This window comes from Pleurodeles waltl, chromosome 6 (genome assembly GCF_031143425.1).
Source record: "Pleurodeles waltl isolate 20211129_DDA chromosome 6, aPleWal1.hap1.20221129, whole genome shotgun sequence".
NCBI classification, from domain to species: domain Eukaryota; kingdom Metazoa; phylum Chordata; class Amphibia; order Caudata; family Salamandridae; genus Pleurodeles; species Pleurodeles waltl.
Genome location: NC_090445.1, coordinates 2,830,357 through 2,850,561, shown reverse-complemented (window position 1 = coordinate 2,850,561; position 20,205 = coordinate 2,830,357). Strand labels below are relative to the sequence as shown.

Below are 20,205 nucleotides of genomic sequence, written 5' to 3'. Positions count from 1 at the left end.
ATTATCGGCTCCCCACTGCTGCTGCATCAACACCGGTGCATGATCAGATACAAACCTACCCAGGTGCTTGATATCCAGCACCTGTGAGCAGTTCAGTCCACCCAGAAGAAACCGATCTAGCCGACTATATGTGTTGTGTGCCTTAGAATGACAGGTGTACTCCCTACCCTCCGGGTGTAGTTCCCTCCATCCGTCCCACAACGCTAAGTTACTCATAACTTCCGCGAGGGATCTCACCATCAAGGGTTTAGTCCCCAACTTGGGCAGGAGACGATCCTTTTCACCATCCAAAATACAATTCGAATCACCGGCCCACACAATAGGCGCTTACACCCCATCCCCCAAGATCTCAGGTATGCTAGCACAGAAGAAGTGATCATCTGTATTGGGCGCATAAGTGTTGAGAATAGTGATGGGCGACCCATCCAAGGTGCCCTGTAGGAGTACATATCTACCCTCCGCATCCACTTCACCATAAACATGGGTAAATGGGATCCCTGGGGCCACCCATACTGTCCCGCCCCTTGCGTAAGAGGAGAAGGAGGAAGAGAACATCTGACCCCATCATTTCTTGGATAGTTTTTGTGTTTCCTCCTCAGTCATGTGCATTTCCTGAATCAGGCTATTTGAACCTTAAGTCTCCTCAGAATGGAGTGTACCCTGTAACGCGTGGTGTACCTCCTCAACCCCCTGACATTCCATGGCAGCACGTTAATCTGTCGGCCCATGCCTTAGCCTTACTGCCATCCGTCCCTCTAATCCTCCACCCCTCACCTCTCCCCAAAGGAGGGAAGACAAGGCGAATACCCATTTCCCCTCTCGCATACATGCATGCACTGCTGTTATGAAATTCAAACATTGATACACCTTACCAACCGAGTGACCCAACTCCCCCATCACCAACCCCGGATGAACAGTAGAAGAAACACATCAAACCATACTGTAGATCCATGTTATAGATGCTGCCAGGACAACAGCCTAATCCCCAACTTCCCAGTTACGAAGTCCTACCACAATCGTGGAGTGACCACCCCCACCCCGGATTCACAATACTTGTGCCTGAATCCCAATCCAACATAGCTCAGTGATCTCGTCGACACCCCCATGTAGAATACAATTGTAAATTCAAGTAGAGCCCCGTCAGAAACCTGATCCCCAGGCACCCAACCATGCAGTACAAGTGTCTCTCACTCAGACACAGGCCACCCAAAAAGAGGGCGCGACAGCAATCTCCAGGTCAAACATGCACAAGGATCCTATCCGCCCCCTGTTCCAGCTCCCCATTCGATCCATCCGCCGACCCAGGAGTCACCACCGCCATTGTCCCATCCTGTTGCATCTCAATTCTATGATCAGTATCAGTAGTTACCACATGTGCTGTGGTACCCTCCACTTGGCTGTCCCCATGAGTACTCCAGTCCGGGCCATCCATGCCAGAAGCCCGATGAGCCACCACACCGGTCCTCTCTGGTCTGCCAGGAGTAACTTTGTGCCACATCTCCAGCCATCTCCAAACCTCCTCTGGACGTTCAAAAAAGTGGGGCTTGCCATCGGAGAGCACCTCTAGGTGTGCCGGGTACAACAACATATATCTGATGTTCATGGCACAGAGCTTTGCTTTCACCTCCAGGAACCCCTTTCTGGAGCTCTGAACCTTGTTCATGTAATCAGGATAGATGGAAATTTTACAGTTCTCAAAGACCGCCCTGTCAGATTCATGGGCCGCCCACAGGACACAGTCTTTATCTTTATAATTCAAAAGACGGGCAATGATAGCCCTTGCAGTGCACCGGGCCGGAGAAGCGCCCCCAGGGCCCTGTGAGCACGCTCCACCACAAGCACCCTGGACAGCCCGACCGGCTGCAAAACACCCTTAATCCAACTCTCCACAAAGCTTTCAACCGTGGACCCCTCCGCGCGGTCCGGGAACTCAAGCAGACGGCTATTTTTATTAAACTTCAGAAATTCATGTCTCGAAAAATACTTACCCAATTCTGATGACCTTGGTCTTAAAATTTATATGAAATCTTATGTATTTTTATAAATTGGTCTCGAGTTATTCCTTTGAGCGTGAGTTGCAAGACTAATATTGTGAGTGCAACAAATGGTTTGTACTTCTCCAAAACTGGCCTAACTGCTCGACCAAGCTACCATCAAAATTAGAGCATTAGGTGATCTAGTGTTTACCTCTGGAAACCAACCTGTGGTTGCTTGGATCCCCTGCACAGTGTGCCTAGCTTTGCACATTACATAGAGGGCCAGCCTCCTATAAACACAACCCTCCACCTGTTTACAGACAGGCACAACTATTTACAGAACACATATCCCTCAAACTGTTTACACAGTGGATGGACACAAACCTGTTTACATTACGCACAACCCTCTGCCTGTTTACAGACACACACATCTGTTGACAGCACACACAACCCTCCACCTATTTATGGACAGGCACATCTGTTTACTGTACACGCAACGCCTCCCAAGCACACAGAGGCTCCGGGGACTCACGTCAGAAAGAAGTCGGCCTTGCTCTTGGAGTTGCTAATGAACTGCAGGTAAGAGGCCTCGGAGGACAGGGACAGCTGGTACTCCTTCTCCGACAGGCCCAGCGACTGGCGCAGGTGCGCAAAGACAGGGGCAGCGTAGGTGCGCATCTGGAAACCCTATGGAAAGAATCAAAGTACCTGAGTCTGGTGTCCGTGAGGCTAGGCGCTGTGCAAGTCAAACACTTGAACTGTTGGGACACAATGTGTGACAGGGCAGAGGTCTACACAAGATGTGCCACAGCTCCTCCCCCTCACACACTCACAGCTATTCATCATGACAGCACAGGCTGGGGGGTATAAGCAGTGGTCAGGCCTCTGCAGAGTGTGTTGGGGCTCCCTCACCACTAAAGCAGTTTTACATTCACTAACTTGGAGGGTTGGACTGTCAGGGAGGTCTTTTCGAGGTGACAGAGGCTTTGCGTAGACTCATTCTGGGGGCAGCAGGAGAAGTTTAGGGGTGCAGACCTACTGAAGGTGTACACATGGGGTTTCAGCAGGTAACCAGGGGGCGTTCCTCTGCCTTCAGGGGGGTGTCTATTCGAGGGGACAGAGGTCTTGAGTCAAGTGATTCTGGGGGTAGCAGGAGAGGTTTAGGGGTTCAGATGTTGTGAAGGTGTATACGTGGGGTGTCAGCAGGTAACCAGGGGGCGTTCCTCTGCCTTCAGGGGGGTGTCTGTTCGAGGGGACAGAGGTCTTGAGTCGAGTGATTCTGGGGGTAGCAGGAGAGGTTTAGGGGTTCAGATGTTGTGAAGGTATGCACGTTGGTTGTCAGCAGGTAATGTTCCTTGTCCATCGGGGGAGGCTGTTCGAGGGGACAGAGACACTGAGTAGAGTGATTCTGGGGGTAGCAGGAGAGGTTTAGGGGTTCAGATGTTGTGAAGATGTAAACGTTGGGTGTCAGCAGGTGACCAGGTGGTATTCCTTGTCCATCGGGGGGCTGTTCGAGGGGACAGAGACGTTGAGTAGAGTGATTCTGGGGGTAGCAGGAGAGGTTTAGGGGTTCAGATGTTGAGAAGGTGTAAACGTGGGGTATCAGCAGGTAACTAGGTGGCATTCCTTGTCCATCAGGGGTCTGTTCAAGGGGACAGAGACGTTGAGTTGAGTGATTCTGGGGGTAGCAGGAGAGGTTTAGGGGTTCAGATGTTGTGAAGGTGTAAACGTGGGGTATCAGCAGGTAACCAGGTGGCGTTCCTTGTCCATCAGGGGTCTGTTCGAGGGGACACAGACGTTGAGTTGAGTGATTCTGGGGGTAGCAGGAGAGGTTTAGGGGTTCAGATGTTGTGAAGGTGAAAACGTGGGGTGTCAGCAGGTAATCAGGTGGCGTTCCTTGTGTATCGGGGGCTGTTCGAGGGGACAGAGACATTGAGTAGAGTGATTCTGGTAGCAGCAGGAGAGGTTTAGGGATACAGGAGGTTCAGGCCTGGTGACGGTGTACACACTTTAGGTGTCAGCAGGTAACCAGGGGGGTCCATGAACTGTTCTGAATACAAGTGCCAGGGTTTTGGTGGATGGGTTTTCATTCTCAGCCTCGTTCTCTTCATCGTTTGCACTCACTTCCTGCTCTGTAAGTCTTGCCCCCTGCTCCCCCACCCCCGTCCTGCCTTTGCTGCCCTGGTCTCAAGCTGCAGCAGACCTGGTGGAGAACACATGAAAAGACAGGTTTACTCCATGTGGTCTCTGCTTGCCCAACACATCCAGAGGAGACAGAAGGGCTCAACAACGTGACGTCATCTGGGGTCCAAGGGGTTATGATGTTATTTCCGGCCCTTCTCGCACTTTGGTGACTCAACCGTCATGCACTTACCTCATGACTCTGGGTGAGAACTGCCTTGTAGTCCGTGTCACTTGGGGCATCCTAGGGAAAGAGAGAGGGTCAGAGGTCAAGGAGAGGAGTGCAAACTCAGGGAAGATGAGAGAGGGAGCTAGCAATCAATGTATAATAGGCACAGGTTCAAGGAAAGCGAGACAGGGGAGAGCGCAAACAATACATGATAGAGACAGATTTTCCAACCCTCTTCAACACCAACATGACCCCCCAGGCCATCACCGTTGGACCACGCGGACTTAACATCATCTCCTACGCCGACAACGCACCGCTCATCCTCTCACTGTCTGGATATCCCACCACTAACTTCCACAAATGCATGATGACTGTAGCGGACTGGATGAAGGACAACTGTCTCAAAATCAACACTGAAGAAAAAGAAGTCTTCATCTTTTGGAACAACACCTCACCATGGACTGACACATGGTGCCCAGTAGAGCTCGGCACCCTCCCCGCCCCCACAGGCCACACCCACAACCTCAGCATCATCCTGGATAACAAGATATGATGAAACAAGTCAACACAGTCTCATCCTCCTGCCTCCACACCCTTCGCATGCTCCGCAGGATCTTCACATGGCTCCCAGCAAACGCAGTTTTTTGTATAGCTACATTATTTCAGTCCCAACATGGCCACCAATCTTATAGTCCTTTCTTTAGTTCATGAATAATGATTCTCCTAAGGGTGTCATACTATCAACTAGATGACGGGAGGCTTTAGTCCCTTTTCTATATTTATGATTATTTTTGTTAACAATGGCCTCCTTAAACTAGTAAGATGGCGAGCGGTTTCAATGTTTACTCATGATGTGGATTTCGATATCCACGCGAGACTTTAAGTAGCGTCCAGCCCTACGGGTATTTGTGATCGCGGAGACGATACCGACGGCGGCTTGATACGGTACAACCCTACGCGTACTCGCTATGGGTTTTATTTGACGGGTTACTCTGCACTTTCACAAATGAGGTGAGTTAATAGAGGGCGGTGATATATTTTTTTACTAGAGTGAGGACATCAATTGCGCTACAAATAATTTTGAAGATAGTGAATAATTAACTAGCATTACTTTGCTTTCGGGTTCTATATCTCAAAAATAGGCGTGGGGCAATAGGGGCCTCTATAATTAGCGTTTGCAGCTCGTGACTGTGCCTATTCTTCTCGCGATTTCCTCACATATCTTTACAAATCCGGATACCAGACATGTTCAGGGCTAATAGATAAATAGAGATAGTGATGCTTGATTAGATAATCTGATGTGTGGCCCCAGTCAGCTGAGTACTATGGGTTATTTGAGGTTTCTATATTGTTTGGTTTTTATCGAGTGTTTTTTCTTATTAATAGATATCTCAGAATAGGAGCTTTTTGGATACGACAATAAGGATTACTTAAGGTATATTTCTTGAGGACCAATACAATGTTGGTAAGAGTTTGGGTTAATTTCTGCACCATACCAAGCAAAGTCACTATTAGGGATGGAGGTCATGCTGGATAGGTGACCATTTATTAGTCAACCCTTTTGGGCACACATGTTCTACTAACTTCTATTTTTGAGCACTTTTCTATGCCTCTATACTTGATGGAGTGGCATGTGACACAATAATAATAATTCACATTAACACATCACATAACACAAAGATGCCCTAAGAACTTGCATGATTGCCCATCTCACCATTTATATCACACTGGTGATGGTCTCTTTATTCATATGAGTGGACCAAGACTATAATAATGGATACTTGTACAATTACAGGCCTGATGAAGTCATTGGGAGATTCCCTGACGAAACACGTGTTGGCTGTGAATCTGAACAAGGAGTGGAAGTAACACGAATTGCAAGATATCTGAGGCATAAGGATTTTCTGAATTGAAGAAATTTCAGAACTTTGAACCTGGAATATATAAAAAGCGGGAAGCAATTAATTCTGATTATTTGGTCGTTTTGGATTTGGACATTGATACGCATTTGAAGGACACTGACAAACAGAGTGAATTTAAATTTTTCTTTTATCCTACAGTAATACATAAATCTACTCATGATTGAATGATTAGTTGCGTATGAGCACTGTTTCATTTGAACTTATAACTAATTCATAAGTACGGAAGAATGATTTATGTGTGCCTCTTGTAATTAACTGGCTCTCAGCAAACACCAGAAGGACGATCACACAGGCCCTCATCGCCAGCAGACAGGACTATGCAAACACGCTCTACGTAGGAATCACAGCACGTCTTCTGAAGAGACTCCAGACAAAACAGAACTCAGAGGCAAGACTCAAACTCGACCGCCCTAGAAGGACCCACATCACACCCCATCTCAAGAACCTACACAGGCTCCTGATCCAGAAGAGATGTCAGTTCAAGATGCTGACCCACACCTACAAGGCCCTGCACAGCAAATGACCAGCATAGATCAATAATCGCCTGACTTTCCACCAACCGACCAGACACCTCGATCAGCTTCACTCTCCCTCACATGCACCCCATGGATCTGTCGAGCCAACAGCGGAGGACGCTCATTCTCGCACCTGGCAGCCAAGGCTTGGAACAACCTCCCCCTGCACCTCAGGACAGCACCGCCACTCCAGCGATTCCGAAGAGAGCTAAAGACATGGATGGTTAAATGATCATTTCTCCACACAGCAGCACACAGCTCCAGCGCCTCAGGACCCTCACGGGTGATTTGCTGTGCTCAATAAATGTTTGATTGATTGATTGATTGATTGGGAGTGATCCACCTACCCAGTTTTTCTAGGACAGTCAACATGATATGGACTGACAACACTTTCTTTAAAAAAATTGACGGTCATTTCTGAAATGATTAACATATGTGTTCGTAAATACAATCCTTAATGTGATTTAAATCTTCCATTGAACAGCTGACACGTGTTTCGACCTCTCAAAATGAACCCTTATGATAGGTCAAAACCTTCTTTTTAAGTATTATTGTCACTTCTAAGTAGACCTTATTGCTCGGGGTAGAGACACTGCCTCAAACTGGATTTTGGTGTTCTGTGTGGGAAGACACTACAGCCCTAAAGGAATGGACCTGTTCACCCAGGACAATGATGTACAGCCCCTTTTTCTATGGCGGTGATGGGCAGGGAAAACTGGCCATGTGTCCGCCCAGTTTAAATATGGCAGGTGGACATGTGGGCAAAGCTCTGATCTCCCTTACTCCGTCAGAGGTGGGTACAGGCAGCGGTGAAGGAGCAGTCTCCTCTATACACTGAAGGTCCACTCAACTCTAAACGAGGTGGCAGATGTCCAGGTTAGCAGAAACTGTTTCTGGTCCACTTAAGTTTCTTTAGATGAAACCTTAGCTCAATCCTGAGTAGCTGTGGCACAGAGCAGTCAGACTTAACTCACATTAAAACAAACGTAAAGCATTTATCAGTATCAAACCAGTCAATAAGTAATAAACGCAACAGAATAAAAACCACATTTCAACGTAGAAAAATAGAGTATATTGTTAATTTCAACAAGACACCAAAATGACAAAAGTCAGATGAAGAGAACTGGATCTATGATTTTTTAAGATTTTCATAAATCACTACTTTTCGCTCAAAATATTTTGGAAACGTTTTTAAAAGTTTGTAACTCACTGCTTTAAATTCTTAACAGTAATCTATGAACCTTGAACTTGAGGCAAAGTCAAAGTTTCAGACCAACCTTGATGGAAATCAGTGTTGGTGCAGGTCAAGATTTTATCTTCGCACTTAGAAACTTTTCCGGGTCTTTTTTGCGTCGCCTGTGAGGTCGGCGGGACCCTCAGCAGCTAGAGTCTGGACTTGGGTTCGACATTGATGGATCAGCAATGTCCAGGAGTTTGGTGAAGGCCTCGGTTCCCAGCAGAGTGGAAGGCCACCTAAAACCGACAAATAGTGGTAGTCTATGAGCCTAAGGCTCTGTGTTCAAAAAGCGTTGTCTATGGCGCACATGTTGCAGTCCTCTGATGACAAAGCGCTCGCTCCAGCACTAGCCAAGGATCCAGGAGCTCCTGGGAGTTTTTTTGCTTTATGTCCCTGAAGCTCAACAGGAGGGTAGCCTACTAGGCCTTGGAGTCCATCCGCTAGTCCTTGTCACAGGCGGGAGCAGGTCCAGCTCTTGGGGTCTCTCTGCGTGGGTTTAACGTCAGGAGCAGCCCTCCTGTTTCCAGAGCCTTGTCTTGGTGTGGCGGATGCAGTCTTTCTTGGTGCAGCCTCTCTATCTGGGGCACAGGTCCAGCAGGTGCAGTTCTTCTCCTGTTCTCTCCACGTCCAGTGGTGTTTTGAGGCTGGAAGCCAGGGGGTGCCGCTTTTATGCCCATTTCAAGTAAGGTGGGCTCAGTAGACAACAGGGCTACAGTCACCACAGGGCCACCGTACCCACTTTCACATCACTTCCTGTAGCGTTGACACTAAACAGTCCCACAGCGCATCTCTATGCCCAAATCCAAGATGTCAGGACATTTTTCCCTGGGGAGAGCCATGGGCACACCCGAGGTGTGCTTACAACAGTGAACCACCCCTCCTGGAAAACTGGTTCGGCAATGGATGTCCCCGCCTGGAGGAGATACTAGCTTGTCACCAACACATCGAAATGGGCAAGCTAAGGTGTTGTCGTATTGACCTCTCAGAGGCGGTAGCCCCTGTGAAGCAGGGCCGCTTACGGCCAGAGCCGCAGGGCCATCCTGACAGGAGTCAGTCACACCTCGTGCCTCCAGCAGACCCTTTGCTTCCCTTCCTCGGAGCGCGCCACACCTCGTAGCAGAAGAGCAGCAGATTGCCGAGGGTGAAAACTGACCCAGTTATTCAGAAGCAGCCACTAGACGTTTCGGACACCCTCCTATCAAAAATGATCTTAAATCCAACTTCAACAACACGTCAGGTTTAGTGTAACAATCAATTTAATACGTTTAAGTACTGTATTCAGTGGTCCCTTTAGGAGAGTGGAGGGTTATATGGTGTGCGGGTTAGTCCTCAGCATGTAATACTCTCACAATACCCCAGAGAGGATCCTTGGATTCAGACTAATTAATCCTCATCTCAGTCCTGGGGGCGTGGCAACGAGCAGGCAGGCTTTTATAGAGGAAGATCTTCTAAGCATTTCAGAGCACCAGCAGGACGATAAGCAACTGACACGAATCAAAAGAAATTCAACACCAATTTATAAAAATAGAGCTTATTTTAAATCTTATTTTAGACACCAAAACAAACGGAATTGAACCAATATAATTGGAGTTATAGATTTTAGAAGTTATATTAAATCAATGCAAGATCAAACACAAAAAACTTAACATCATGGTCAATGAGACAAATCATGAGTGGAAATCGGCCACTTTGAGGTTGAGTTTCGTGGAGGGGTACGATGGTGCGAGCCCTAGGACCAGGCCACGGCAGTCGGTTCCATGATATGTGGCTTATGGAGTCCAGATGCAGAGTTGTCCATGGTGCAGAATCGGAGCCGCGCTGGTGACAAATGTACCGCTCACACGGGCTGCTGCAACAAACACAGCAGAGGCCTGGTTGTCGAGGTCAGATGCAGGTCGCACAGATGCAGCTTCTAGTGTGGGGGTCGACAAACAAGACTTGGCAGCAGTAACAACAAAAAACTTTGGGAACGTCATGGGGTCTGAGGGAGTGATGTAGCAGCCTGAACCTTTGAGGCAGGTGAGACTACAACTCCCACAATGCACTGGACCACCTGGATTTGGGCAATTCCACGGAGGGCCGACGGCCAGTGATTCTTTGGATCCAGTGTGCATTTTTACGTGCAGGGGACTAGTGCCATTAGCCCAGGGGAGACTGAGGGTACTTCTGTTGTCCATGTGGGTCTGTCTGGTAGGGAGTGCCGAGTTTGCGCCAAGGACCAGGGTCGGTCATGCAGTTCCAAGTCTGTTGCCACAAGAACAGAGCAACCCTCCTAGAGTCAGAAAACCAGCAGCATCAGTCCAAAAACTGGGGGTGATCGTGAGAAAAGATTATTTTCCTTATATCGCTATTTCTCCTTATAACGTTAAAAATTCATATCTCCGGGACCCCTTATTGGATTTTTGTCAATTTAGGGGGTCATTCTGACCCTGGCCGGCGGCGGAAGCCGCCGGCCTGGCTGGAACCTCCAGAATACCGCTGCGCGGTCAAAAGACCGCCGCGGGTATTCTGAGTTTCCCGCTTGGCGGGCGGGCGACCGCCAGAAGGCCGCCCGCCCGCCCGCCCAGCGGGAAACCCCTTCCCACGAGGAAGCCGGCTCCGAATGGAGCCGGCGGAGTGGGAAGGGTGCGACGGGTGCAGTTGCACCCGTCGCGATTTTCAGTGTCTGCTATGCAGACACTGAAAATCTTGGTGGGGCCCTGTTAGGGGGCCCCTGCAGTGCCCATGCCAGTGGCATGGGCACTGCAGGGGCCCCCAGGGGCCCCACGACACCCGTTACCGCCAGCCAGGTTCTGGCGGTCAAAACCGCCAGAACCAGGCTGGCGGTAAGGGGGTCGGAATCCCCATGGCGGCGCTGCCTGCAGCGCCGCCTTGGAGGATTCCCCAGGCCAGGGGAAAACCGGCGGGAAACCGGCGGTTTCCCTTTTCTGACCACGGCTGTACCGCCGCGGTCAGAATGCCCATGGGAGCACCGCCAGCCTGCGGTCGTTGGCCCCTTTAGTGTCATTTTGTTTAATAGATTTTACTCAGTTTTTCTAATTCATTTTGTTTTCCATTTCAACGTTATTCCTGCTTTAGTACTGCATAAGTACTTCAGACATTGCCTCTATGTTGCGCCTGTCGGCTCTGTCCCATAGCTACCAGGGGGTTGAGCTCAGGTTTATTTAGGTTTATTTAGTGACTTTAGTGGTTCACCCTTACAAGAGTTGTGGGTATTACCTGAGGCCTGAGGTGGGTACCTACCCCACCCCCAAACTAATAATTCTTATAGAGGACACTTACAAAGAGTACACTCAATAGCGACAACACTAACATGGAGGACACTCACCTGCAAGGACGCAGTTGTCAATGGAGGTCTGCGCCGTGTCCCTTAGACCCTCATCCAGGATCCTGGTTCAACACAGGCCATCACAGAGTGCACACACACGAAAGGACACTCACACAGTGGACACACACGAAAGGACACTCACAGAGTGGACACACACGAAAGGACACTCACACAGTGGACACACACGAAAGGACACTCACAGAGTGCACACACACGAAAGGACACTCACACAGTGGACACACACGAAAGGACACTCACAGAGTGCACACTCACAGAGTGCACACACACGAAAGGACACTCACAGAGTGCACACACACGAAAGGACACTCACACAGTGGACACACACGAAAGGACACTCACAGAGTGCACACACACAAAAGGACACTCACAGAGTGGACACACACGAAAGGACACTCACAGAGTGGACACTCACCAGGCGCGGCGCATCGATGGAGGCCTGCACAGCGCCCCTCAGGCCCTCCTTCAGGATGCAGGTAAAGCTGTAAAACTCATGTTCTTGGTCAATTTCAAAGAGTCCCAAAAGTTTCCACTTCTGCCGCAATCTCCAGAAGATCCTTCGCTTTGCGTTGCGAGACTTTCTGCTCACCGTGCTCCCCTGAGTCATGGCCTGTGAGGTACAAGTACAGGAGGCAGTGAGGCACAGAGAGAGGCAGTGAGGCGAGATACAGCCATGGGGCAGGGCACAGAGAGAGGCAGTGAGGCACAGAGAGAGGCAGTGAGGCGCAGAGAGAGGCAGTGAGGCACAGAGAGAGGCAGTGAGGCACAGAGAGAGGCAGTGAGGCACAGAGAGAGGCAGTGAGGCGCAGAGAGAGGCAGTGAGTAGAGAGACGGCCATGGAGCAGGGCACAGAGAGAGGCAGTGAGGAGAGAGACGGCCATGGAGCAGGGCACAGAGAGAGGCAGTGAGGCGAGAGAGGGCCATGGACCAGGGCGCAGAGAGAGGCAGTGAGGCGAGAGAGGGCCATAGAGCAGGGCGCAGAGAGAGGCAGTGAGGCACAGAGAGAGACAGTGAGGTGAGAGAGAGGCAGTGAGGAGAGAGAGGGCCATGGACCAGGGCGCAGAGAGAGGCAGTGAGGCGAGAGAGGGCCATGGAGCAGGGCGCAGAGAGAGGCAGTGAGGCACAGAGAGAGACAGTGAGGCGAGAGAGGGCCCTGGAGCAGGGCACAGAGAGAGGAAGTGAGTGTAGGAGGCTGGACTGGCTTGTAGTGAGTACCAAGGGGTACTTGCACCTTGCACCAGGCCCAGTTATCCCTTATTAGTGTATAGGGTGTCTAGCAGCTTAGGCTGATAGATAATGGTAGCTTAGCAGAGCAGCTTAGGCTGAACTAGGAGACGTGTGAAGCTACTACAGTACCACTTAGTGTCATATGCACAATATCATAAGAAAACACAATACTCAGTTATACTAAAAATAAAGGTACTTTATTTTTATGACAATATGCCAAAGTATCTTAGAGTGTACCCTCAGTGAGAGGATAGGAAATATACACAAGATATATATACACAATAGCAAAAATATGCAGTATAGTCTTAGAAAACAGTGCAAACAATGTATAGTTACAATAGGATGCAATGGGGAAACATAGGGATAGGGGCAACACAAACCATATACTCCAAAAGTGGAATGCTAACCACGAATGGACCCAAAACCTATGTGACCTTGTAGAGGGTCGCTGGGACTATTAGAAAATAGTGAGAGTTAGAAAAATAACCCTCCCCAAGACCCTGAAAAGTGAGTGCAAAGTGCACTAAAGTTCCCCTAAGGACAAAGAAGTCGTGTTAGAGGAATAATGCAGGAAAGACACAAACCAGCAATGCAACAACTGTGGATTTCCAATCTAGGGTACCTGTGGAACAAGGGGACCAAGTCCAAAAGTCACCAGCAAGTCGGAGATGGGCAGATGCCCAGGAAATGCCAGCTGCGGGTGCAAAGAAGCTTCTACTGGACAGAAGAAGCTAAAGTTTCTGCAGGAACGAAAAGGGCTAGAGACTTCCCCTTTGGTGGACGGATCCCTCTCGCCGTGGAGAGTCGTGCAGAAGTGCTTTCCCGCCGAAAGAACGCCAACAAGCCTTGCTAGCTGCAAATTGTGCGGTTAGCGTTTTTGGACGCTGCTGAGGCCCAGGAGGGACCAGGAGGTCGCAAATTGGACCAGCAGAGAGAGGGGACGTCGAGCAAGACAAGGAGCCCTCTCTGAAGCAGGTAGCTCCCGGAGAAGTGTCAGAAACAGGCACTACGAGGATGCGTGAAACGGTGCTCGCCGAAGTTGCACAAAGGAGTCCCACGTCGCCGGAGACCAACTTAGAAAGTCGTGCAATGCAGGTTAGAGTGCCGTGGACCCAGGCTTGGCTGTGCACAAAGGATTTCCGCCGGAAGTGCACAGGGGCCGGAGTAGCTGCAAAGTCGCGGTTCCCAGCAATGCAGCCCAGCGAGGTGAGGCAAAGACTTACCTCCACCAAACTTGGACTGAAGAGTCACTGGACTGTGGGGGTCACTTGGACAGAGTTGCTGGATTCGAGGGACCTCGCTCGTCGTGCTGAGAGGAGACCCAAGGGACCGGTAATGCAGCTTTTTGGTGCCTGCGGTTGCAGGGGGAAGATTCCGTCGACCCACGGGAGATTTCTTCGGAGCTTCTGGTGCAGAGAGGAGGCAGACTACCCCCACAGCATGCACAAGCAGGAAAACAGTCGAGAAGGCGGCAGGATCAGCGTTACAGAGTTGCAGTAGTCGTCTTTGCTACTATGTTGCAGGTTTGCAGGCTTCCAGCGAGGTCAGCAGTCGATTCCTTATCAGAAGGTGAAGAGAGAGATGCAGAGGAACTCGGATGAGCTCTTGCATTCGTTATCTGAAGTTTCCCCAGAGACAGAGACCCTAAATAGCCAGAAAAGAGGGTTTGGCTACCTAGGAGAGAGGATAGGCTAGCAACACCTGAAGGAGCCTATCACAAGGAGTCTCTGACGTCACCTGGTGGCACTGGCCACTCAGAGCAGTCCAGTGTGCCAGCAGCACCTCTGTTTCCAAGATGGCAGAGGTCTGGAGCACACTGGAGGAGCTCTGGACACCTCCCAGGGGAGGTGCAGGTCAGGGGAGTGGTCACTCCCCTTTCCTTTGTCCAGTTTCGCGCCAGAGCAGGGCTAAGGGGTCCCCTGAACCGGTGTAGACTGGCGTATGCAGAATTGGGCACATCTGTGCCCAACAAAGCATTTCCAGAGGCTGGGGGAGGCTACTCCTCCCCTGCCTTCACACCATTTTCCAAAGGGAGAGGGTGTAACACCCTCTCTCAGAGGAAGTTCTTTGTTCTGCCATCCTGGGCCAGGCCTGGCCGGACCCCAGGAGGGCAGATGCCTGTCTGAGGGGTTGGCAGCAGCAGCAGCTGCAGTGAAACCCCAGGAAGGGCAGTTTGGCAGTACCAGGGTCTGTGCTACAGACCACTGGGATCATGGGATTGTGCCAACTATGCCAGGATGGCATAGAGGGGGCAATTCCATGATCATAGACATGTTACATGGCCATATTCGGAGTTACCATTGTGAAGCTACATATAGGTAGTGACCTATATGTAGTGCACGCGAGTAATGGTGTCCCCGCACTCACAAAGTTCAGGGAATTGGCTCTAAACAATGTGGGGGCACCTTGGCTAGTGCCAGGGTGCCCTCACACTAAGTAACTTTGCACCTAACCTTTACCAGGTAAAGGTTAGACATATAGGTGACTTATAAGTTACTTAAGTGCAGTGTAAAATGGCTGTGAAATAACGTGGACGTTATTTCACTCAGGCTGCAGTGGCAGGCCTGTGTAAGAATTGTCAGAGCTCCCTATGGGTGGCAAAAGAAATGCTGCAGCCCATAGGGATCTCCTGGAACCCCAATACCCTGGGTACCTCAGTACCATATACTAGGGAATTATAAGGGTGTTCCAGTAAGCCAATGTAAATTGGTAAAAATGGTCACTAGCCTGTTAGTGACACTTTGGAAAGAAATGAGAGAGCATAACCACTGAGGTTCTGATTAGCAGAGCCTCAGTGAGACAGTTAGTCACTACACAGGTAACACATTCAGGCACACTTATGAGCACTGGGGCCCTGGGTTACCAGGGTCCCAGTGACACATACAACTAAAACAACATATATACAGTGAAAAATGGGGGTAACATGCCAGGCAAGATGGTACTTTCCTACAGTGAGGCACAGAGGCACAGAGAGGGCCATGGGGCAGGGCACAGAGAAAGGCAGTGAGGCGAGAAAGGGCCATGGAGCAGGGCACAGAGAGGGGGAGAGGCGAGAGAGGCAGTGAGGCACAGAGAGAGGCAGTGAGGAGAGAGAGGGCCATGGAGCAGGGCACAGAGAGAGGCAGTGAGGCGAGATAGGGCCATGGAGCAGGGCACAGAGAGAGGCAGTGAGGCACAGAGAGAGGCTGTGAGGCGAGAGAGGCAGTGAGACGAGAGAGAGAGACATGGAGCATTGCACAGAGAGAGGCAGTGAGGCACAGAGAGAGGCAGTGAGGCGAGAGAGGGCCATGGAGCAGGGCACAGAGAGAGGCAGTGAGGCACAGAGAGAGGCAGTGAGGATAGATAGGGCCATGGAGCAGGGCACAGGGAGAGGCAGTGAGGCACAGAGAGAGGCAGTGAGGCGAGAGAGGGCCATGGAGGGAGCAGGGCACAGGGAGAGGCAGTGAGGCACAGAGAGAGGCAGTGAGGATAGATAGGGCCATGGAGCAGGGCACAGAGAGAGGCAGTGAGGGGGGAGAGGGCCACGGAGCAGGGCACAGAGAGAGGCAGTGAGGCGAAAGAGGGCCATGGAGCAGGACACAGAGAGAGGCAGTGAGGCGAGACAGGGCCATGGAGCAGGGCACAGAGAGAGGCAGAGGCGAGAGAGGGCCATGGAGCAGGGCACAGAGAGAGGCAGTGAGGCACAGAGAGAGGCAGTGAGGATAGATAGGGCCATGGAGCAGGGCACAGAGAGAGGCAGTGAGGCGAGAGAGGGCCACGGAGCAGGGCACAGAGAGAGGCAGTGAGGCGAAAGAGGGCCATGGAGCAGGGCACAGAGAGAGGCAGTGAGGGGAGAGAGGGCCAAGGAGCAGGGTACAGAGAGAGGCAATGAGGTGAGAGAGGGCCATGGAGCAGGGCACAGAGAGAGGCAGTGAGGCGAGAGAGGGCCATGGAGCAGGGCACAGAGAGAGGGAGTGAGGCGAGAGAGGCAGTGAGGCGAGAGAGGCAGTGAGGCGAGGGAGGGCCATGGAGCAGGGCACAGAGACAGGCAGTGAGGATAGATAGGGCCATGGAGCAGGGCACAGAGAGAAGCGGTGAGGTGAGAGGGGGCCATGGAGCAGGGCACAGAGAGAGGCAGTGAGGCACAGAGAGAGGCAGTGAGGTGAGAGAGGGCCAAGAAGCAGGGCACAGAGAGAGGCAGTGAGGCACAGAGAGAGGCAGTGAGGCGAGAGAGGGCCATGGAGCAGGGCACAGAGAGAGGCAGTGAGGCGAGAGAGGGCCATGGAGCAGGGCACAGAGAGTGATAGTGAGGCACAGAGAGAGGCAGAGAGGCACAGAGAGAGCCATGGAGTAGGGCACAGAGAGAGGCAGTGAGGCGAGTGAGGGCCATGGAGCAGGGTACAGAGAGAGGCAGTGAGGCGAGAGAGGCAGTGAGGCGAGAGAGGGCCATGGGGCAGGGCACAGAGAGTGGCAGTGAGGCGAGAGGAGGCCATGGAGCAGGGCACAGAGAGAGGCAGTGAGGCGAGAGAGGCAGTGAGGCGAGAGAGGCAGTGAGGTGAGAGAAGGCCAAGCAGCAGGGCACAGAGAGAGGCAGTGAGGCGAGAGAGGCAGTGAGGCGAGACAGGGCCATGGAGCAGGGTACAGAGAGAGGCAGTGAGGCGAGAGAGGCAGTGAGGCGAGAGAGGGCCATGGGGCAGGGCACAGAGAGAGGCAGTGAGGCGAGAGGAGGCCATGGAGCAGGGCACAGAGAGAGGCAGTGAGGCACAGAGAGAGGCAGTGAGGCGAGAGAGGGCCATGGAGCAGGACACAGAGAGAGGCAGTGAGGCGAGAGAGGGCCATGGAGCAGGGCGCAGAGAGAGGCAGTGAGGCACAGAGAGAGGCAGTGAGGCGAGAGAGGCAGTGTGGCGAGAGAAGGCCAAGGAGCAGGGCACAGAGCGAGGCAGTGAGGCGAGACAGGGCCATGGAGCAGGGCACAGAGAGAGGCAGAGGCGAGAGAGGGCCCTGGAGCAGGGCACATAGAGAGGCAGTGAGGTACAGAGAGAGGCAGTGAGGCGAGAGAGGGCCATGGAGCAGGGCACAGAGAGAGGCAGTGAGGCGAGAGAAGGGCATGGAGCAGGGCACTGTGAGAGGCAGTGAGGAGAGAGAGGGCCGTGGACCAGGGCACAGGGAGAGGCAGTGAGGCGAGAGAGGGCCATGGAGCAGGGCACACAGAGAGAGGCAGTGAGGCACAGAGAGAGGCACAGAGGCACAGAGAGGGTCATGGAGCAGGGCACAGAGAGAGGCAGTGAGGCACAGAGAGAGGCAGTGAGGTGAGAGAGGGCCAAGGAGCAGGGCACAGAGAGAGGCAGTGAGGCACAGAGAGAGGCAGTGAGGCGAGAGAGGCAGTGAGGCACAGAGAGAGGCAGTGAGGACAGATAAAGCCATGGAGCAGGGCACAGGGAGAGGCAGTGAGGCGACAGAGGGCCAAGGAGCAGGGCACAGAGAGAGGCAGTGAGGCGAGAGAGGGCCAAGGAGCAGGGCACAGAGAGAGGCAGTGAGGGGAGAGAGGCAGTGAGGCGAGAGAGGCAGTGAGACGAGAGAGAGAGCCATGGAGCATGGCACAGAGAGAGGCAGTGAGGCACAGAGAGAGGCAGTGAGGGGGATAGGGCCATGGAGCAGGGCACAGAGAGAGGCAGTAAGGCGAGGGAGGGCCATGGAGCAGGGCACAGAGAGAGGCAGTGAGGCACAGAGAGAGGCAGTGAGGCGAGATACGGCCAAGGAGCAGGGCACAGAGAGAGGCAGCGAGGTGAGAGAGGCAGTGAGGCGAGAGAGGCAGTGAGGCGAGGGAGGGCCATGGAGCAGGGCACAGAGAGAGGCAGTGAGGCGAGAGAGGGCCATGGAGCAGGGCACAGAGAGAGGCAGTGAGGCGAGAGAGGGCCATGGAGCAGGGCACAGAGAGAGGCAGTGAGGCACAGAGAGAGGCAGTGAGGGGAGAGAGAGCCATGGAGCAGGGCACAGGGAGAGGCAGTGAGGCGAGAGGCAGTGAGGCGAGAGAGGGCCAAGGAGCAGGGCACAGAGAGGCAGTGAGGCACAGAGAGAGGCAGTGAGGCACAGAGAGAGGCAGTGAGGAGAGAGAGGGCCATGGAGCAGGGCACAGAGAGAGGCAGTGAGGCACAGAGAGAGGCAGTGAGGCGAGAGAGGGCCATGGAGAAGGCAGTGAGGCGAGAGAGGCAGTGAGGCACAGAGAGAGGCAGTGAGGCGAGGGGGCAACACGCAGCAGGACAGGCAGGAGGCAAGGGTATGAGAGAAGGAGAGACCCAGAGAGGAGAGAAGGAGAGGGTGGGGACAGGAAGAGAGGCCATGAGAGAGGGGAGGAGAGGAGAGGGGCAGGGAGAGGAGAGAAGGACAGGGTGGGGACAGGAAGAGGGGCCATGAGAGAGGGGAGGAGAGGAGAGAAGGACAGGGTGGGGACAGGAAGAGGGGCCATGAGAGAGGGGAGGAGAGGAGAGAAGGACAGGGTGGGGACAGGAAGAGAGGCCATGAGAGAGGGGAGGAGAGGAGAGGGGCAGGGAGAGGAGAGAAGGACAGGGTGGGGACAGGAAGAGGGGCCATGATAGAGTGGAGGAGAGAAGAGGGGCAGGGAGAGGAGAGAAGGACAGGGTGGGGACAGGAAGAGAGGCCATGAGAGAGGAGAGGAGAGACATGAGAGAGGCTGGGAGAAGAGAAAGGCAGAGGAAGGCCATGGGGGAGGGAGAGGAGCGAGACAAGGAGGGTAGAGGTGAGGCCAGCTCTGGGTCTCTAATCCATGAGTAGTTCAGGACACTATGAGGAGGAAGAAGCACCATCTGAACTGCAGCCCTGTCACTAACCCATCGAGCAATCCTGCGCAGGGCGATGTCAGCTCCCCTACAAAAGAATCCTCTGTTCTTGAACAACATAACCATGAGTATTGAAAAGCACCAGGAGCAAGAGGGATTTAAAACCTTTATTTAAGAAGTTTTCATGTAGTACTCACAATGTGCACAGAACCACACAGCGTGAGAATATGAAAGCAGTTATGCATGTCAGAAGCAGCGAGAATAAGATAAACATTTCTAAGATGTTTAGAAAGTTCCTGGCATCATAGCCCCTACAGCTATTTCTAAGCGCTACATTATATACACAGGTGGCCATTATGACTTTGGCGGTCTTTGAGCAAGACCCCAAAGCCACGGGTGCAAGAAGACCGCCATGTTACGGGTACTGCTGGATTTCTGCCACATTTTGGGTGGAAATCCAGCTGTAGTTGTGGTGGCGGTCGGAGGCGCTGGGCTGGTTCTACCACCCGTCCCGTCCCACCAGAAGGACTCCACCCGCTGTATTATGTGCAATAATATGGCCTGGCGGCGTCCTGATGGCAAGGCGCTGCCGGAGGTGGAAGCGCCTGTTCCCTGCCGGACGACCTCCTCCCCGGACCAGGTAAGTTGATTGTCCGACAGGGGAGGGGTGTTGTGTGTGAATGTGTGAGTGGGTGTTGTCTGCATGTGTGCATGAATGTGTGTATGCGTGTCTAAATGTAGAAGTGAGTGCGTGTACGCATGTAAGTGTGTGTGTTTGCATCTGTGCATGTATGTGTGTATGTGTGTGTATGTGAGTATGAGTGTTGTGGTGAATGCGAGTGAGTGTTGGGGTGAA

The 20,205-nt window shown here is 52.3% G+C and overlaps 1 protein-coding gene across 2 annotated transcripts in view; it reads right to left on the bottom strand.

The window, feature by feature from the left end:
* PIP5KL1 (phosphatidylinositol-4-phosphate 5-kinase like 1) overlaps positions 1–20,205 on the bottom strand; it is a 294,458-nt gene that overhangs the window by 105,618 nt on the left and 168,635 nt on the right. For both annotated transcript variants that reach the window (XM_069236934.1, XM_069236935.1), the window contains 3 exons: positions 11,762–11,956; positions 4,351–4,401; positions 2,509–2,663 (listed from right to left, as the gene is read on the bottom strand). In XM_069236934.1, coding sequence (XP_069093035.1) covers positions 2,509–2,663; positions 4,351–4,401; positions 11,762–11,956 — 401 coding nt within the window. The remainder of the gene's footprint in view (positions 1–2,508; positions 2,664–4,350; positions 4,402–11,761; positions 11,957–20,205) is intronic.